The sequence below is a fragment of the Anopheles cruzii genome, unplaced genomic scaffold (assembly GCF_943734635.1).
Source record: "Anopheles cruzii unplaced genomic scaffold, idAnoCruzAS_RS32_06 scaffold02691_ctg1, whole genome shotgun sequence".
NCBI lineage: Eukaryota > Metazoa > Arthropoda > Insecta > Diptera > Culicidae > Anopheles > Anopheles cruzii.
In genome coordinates, this window is record NW_026456276.1 from 11 (window position 1) to 2,887 (window position 2,877).

General features: G+C 50.9%; 1 protein-coding gene across 1 annotated transcript; it reads right to left on the bottom strand.

Moving 5' to 3' along the window:
• Positions 1-371: 371 nt before the first annotated feature.
• LOC128276846 (homeobox protein B-H1-like) lies at positions 372-2,767 on the bottom strand. Its single transcript, XM_053015304.1, has 2 exons — positions 2,305-2,767; positions 372-1,297 (listed from the first exon to the last, which is right to left on the bottom strand). Exons 1-2 carry the CDS (start codon positions 2,765-2,767, stop codon positions 372-374), a joined length of 1,389 nt encoding a protein of 462 aa, XP_052871264.1.
• Between the last annotated feature and the right edge of the window lie 110 nt (positions 2,768-2,877).

Here is a 2,877-nt window from a genome sequence, read left to right on the forward strand (position 1 = left end):
TGCTCACCAATGCGTGCAACGGAAAATGCATCACTTCACGCTAGTAATGGTTGTAAAATAAAAAATAAAAATGCCATTTTTACCAAAACTCAACTCGAAGGCCAATCGCGACATAATCGTTGGATGATAAACGCTAAGAAAGATATGAGAAAAAAATTAGCCAGAGAGAGCAGACTGTGAAAAATTACTTGAACATCTCGTTTTACGCTAAACGTGCTTAAAAGAGAAACTAAACCCTTTTTGGTGGGTGCGAGCGAGTTCCAAAAAGGATACGATAAGCTTAAGTAAACAGTGTACAACAAAAGCACGATGTAAATAAACTAGCGCATGTGTTACTGTATTTTGTCGGTTTAATTGGTAATTCACAAAGCTTAAAGTGGTGCTCCGTCTTCAAGCTCCTCGCAGTCAATCTCGCTGGATGAATCGTCCTGTATGACGCTGAGGTGCTTGCTACTGCATTCATTGTTGTTGTTGTTGTTGATGAAATCGGTCTGCTCTGGACCTGGGACCCGTGGTCCGCCCGGGTCTGCGTAGCCGGTGGTGAGACTCTCAATCAGGCTACTCGGGTTACCGAAGGCACGCTCTAGATCGGCGATTCCGGACCCACCACCAGTTGCCGGGGCGCCATCCGTCGGCAGTGGATTGAGGAGATGCTGCGGAACGGCACTAAACCGTGGTCCGTCCGGACCATAGTAAGCTGCCTCTACGTACTCACCAGCCGCAAGCAAAGGCCGCAGCCCGAGCGATGTCGGCATTCGAGGTTGTGAAGCAGGTGACAGTTTATGCAGATAACCGGCCGAGGACGACGTAGCACCAGCGGGGGCCGGAGCGATGGCACGGGGACCCCCAAAAGCAACTGCCGGGCTGACGTTTGTTAGCCCCGTGGCGTAGGATCGCACCGTAGACAGGTGATGGGCGGTGGAGGGTGGTCCCGCACTTGGACCGGGACCGTTCAGCAGCATCGATTGCACCGGTGTGGGACCGTTCGGGCTTTGACTGAACAGCCACAATCGGTCGCCCACAACCATCGGCCGGGCAAAGCTACCTATGCCGAGCTGGGTGTAGTAGTGCGATGCCAGTGACTCTACGTCGGCCGTATACTTGCGCTTCCACTTGGTGCGCCGGTTCTGGAACCAGATCTTTATCTGCGTCTCGGTGAGGTGGAGCTGCTTGGCGAGTGCGGTCCGCTTGGCGACGGACAGATACTTGCCCCGCTCGAACTCCGTTTCGAGCGCTTTGATCTGGGCCGCCGAAAATGCGGTCCGGGGACGCTTCTTCCGATCGTCAGTTGCCGCTGCTCCTGTGGATGCAAAAGATCCGTAACAGCCGTTAAGAGACATTCTGTAGAGAGTTTCGCTGGTGAAGTAGTGAACCGGACGTCATTCCCGCAACTTCCTCGCAGATGCAAAGGCTAGTTGTCTGCTCGGGTCGGGTTTACTATTTTTAAAAGGAAGCCGACAACCTGAAGATGGCCAAGTGTCCCCACCGTCCCGTGGTAAGACAAATCAATCACGCCACCGGTTTTGCTTTTTCCACGCCGAGCGAATGACGCCCAGAGCCGCCACAATTAAGAGGGGCATTTCGAGGCAATTAGAAAACGATTAAATGCTTATTTCGTGGGTGATTGATGAACGAGTGTGTGACAGGTTAGCTAGTTGTGCGCTTTGTACCGCACGGTGCTGACGCAATGGACATATTTTAGTGTTCTGGATGGTACAGGTGAGGACACTCCGCCATTAAGATCACCGGCTAAATGGTTTTCCACCAGAGTGGATGAGGAGGAGCGGTGTAGAAGTTTAAAGTTTAGGCCGCAGGTCGATTTTATTTTAGAAGTGAAATAAAGAATTTAGGAAGTGATTTTATTTAACCAGCAATCTGTGATCACGATTCAAGCTACTACTCAGACAATAGACTACGTTAGGAACTGAAAGTTTGAAATATTGAGCACAGCTTGAATCAAATCGAGAATCGGATCATAGCTTTGCGTATACGTATATTGCGTATAACTGAAGTTCTATTTTTATAAGAAAGAAAGAATCTTTAAAACACCATTTAAAGCAACGGCAGCTAACGGAAAAAGAGAGCAACTCAATGCAGAACTCGGAAATGATCGAGTAAATAACACGGTTTGGCGTTAGTCGGAACAATTTTTTGTCCAACTCTATCTACAGCCGATCATACTCGAATAAAGGATTACCTGAGGCCCATAAAACGTAACAAAACTAAGGCTAAATAAGCCAAAGACAAAGATCCGTTTTTTCCTAATCTAAGTGGCATTTCCCATTGATCCCTAGTGCGACTCACCGGTGCCGGTGCTGCCTTCCGATGCGACCTCGGAGCAGTTGTCCATCGTGTCCTCGTTGCAGCTGGAGTTGGGAGTCGAAGAGCCGGATCGGTGCGCTACGGGCCGATCGTCAAACGCGATCCCGTTCGCACCGGAGGATGATTCATCTGCGCGTTCGAATCCGCCACCGACCACCGACGGGTGGAGGACGGTCTGATAAATTGCGGGCGCCGCCGCAGGAGCCACTGGGTTGGTCAGGGGGGCGAACGGATCCGCGAATCCCGCATAGCAGCTCCCGGATGCACTCGAGCGATCCGGCCTGGCCAACAGGTGCTCGATGGAGAAACTGGTTTTTCCGCGATTGGCCGCGCAGCCACCAATGGCGGACGTGTTCGCCGTGGAAGCTAGTGTTGCGGTGGCCATGTTTGCCGGCGCGGAAGCGGTCACTGGTGTCGTCGAGCTTCCGTGGTCAGGAACGTTCATAATATTATTCTCACTCTCTCTCGCGCACACACACACAATTCACAGAGGATGGATTTCAAAACTATTTTCTGTAGTGATTTTTACAGACACTTGATTCGATGCACTTAGGC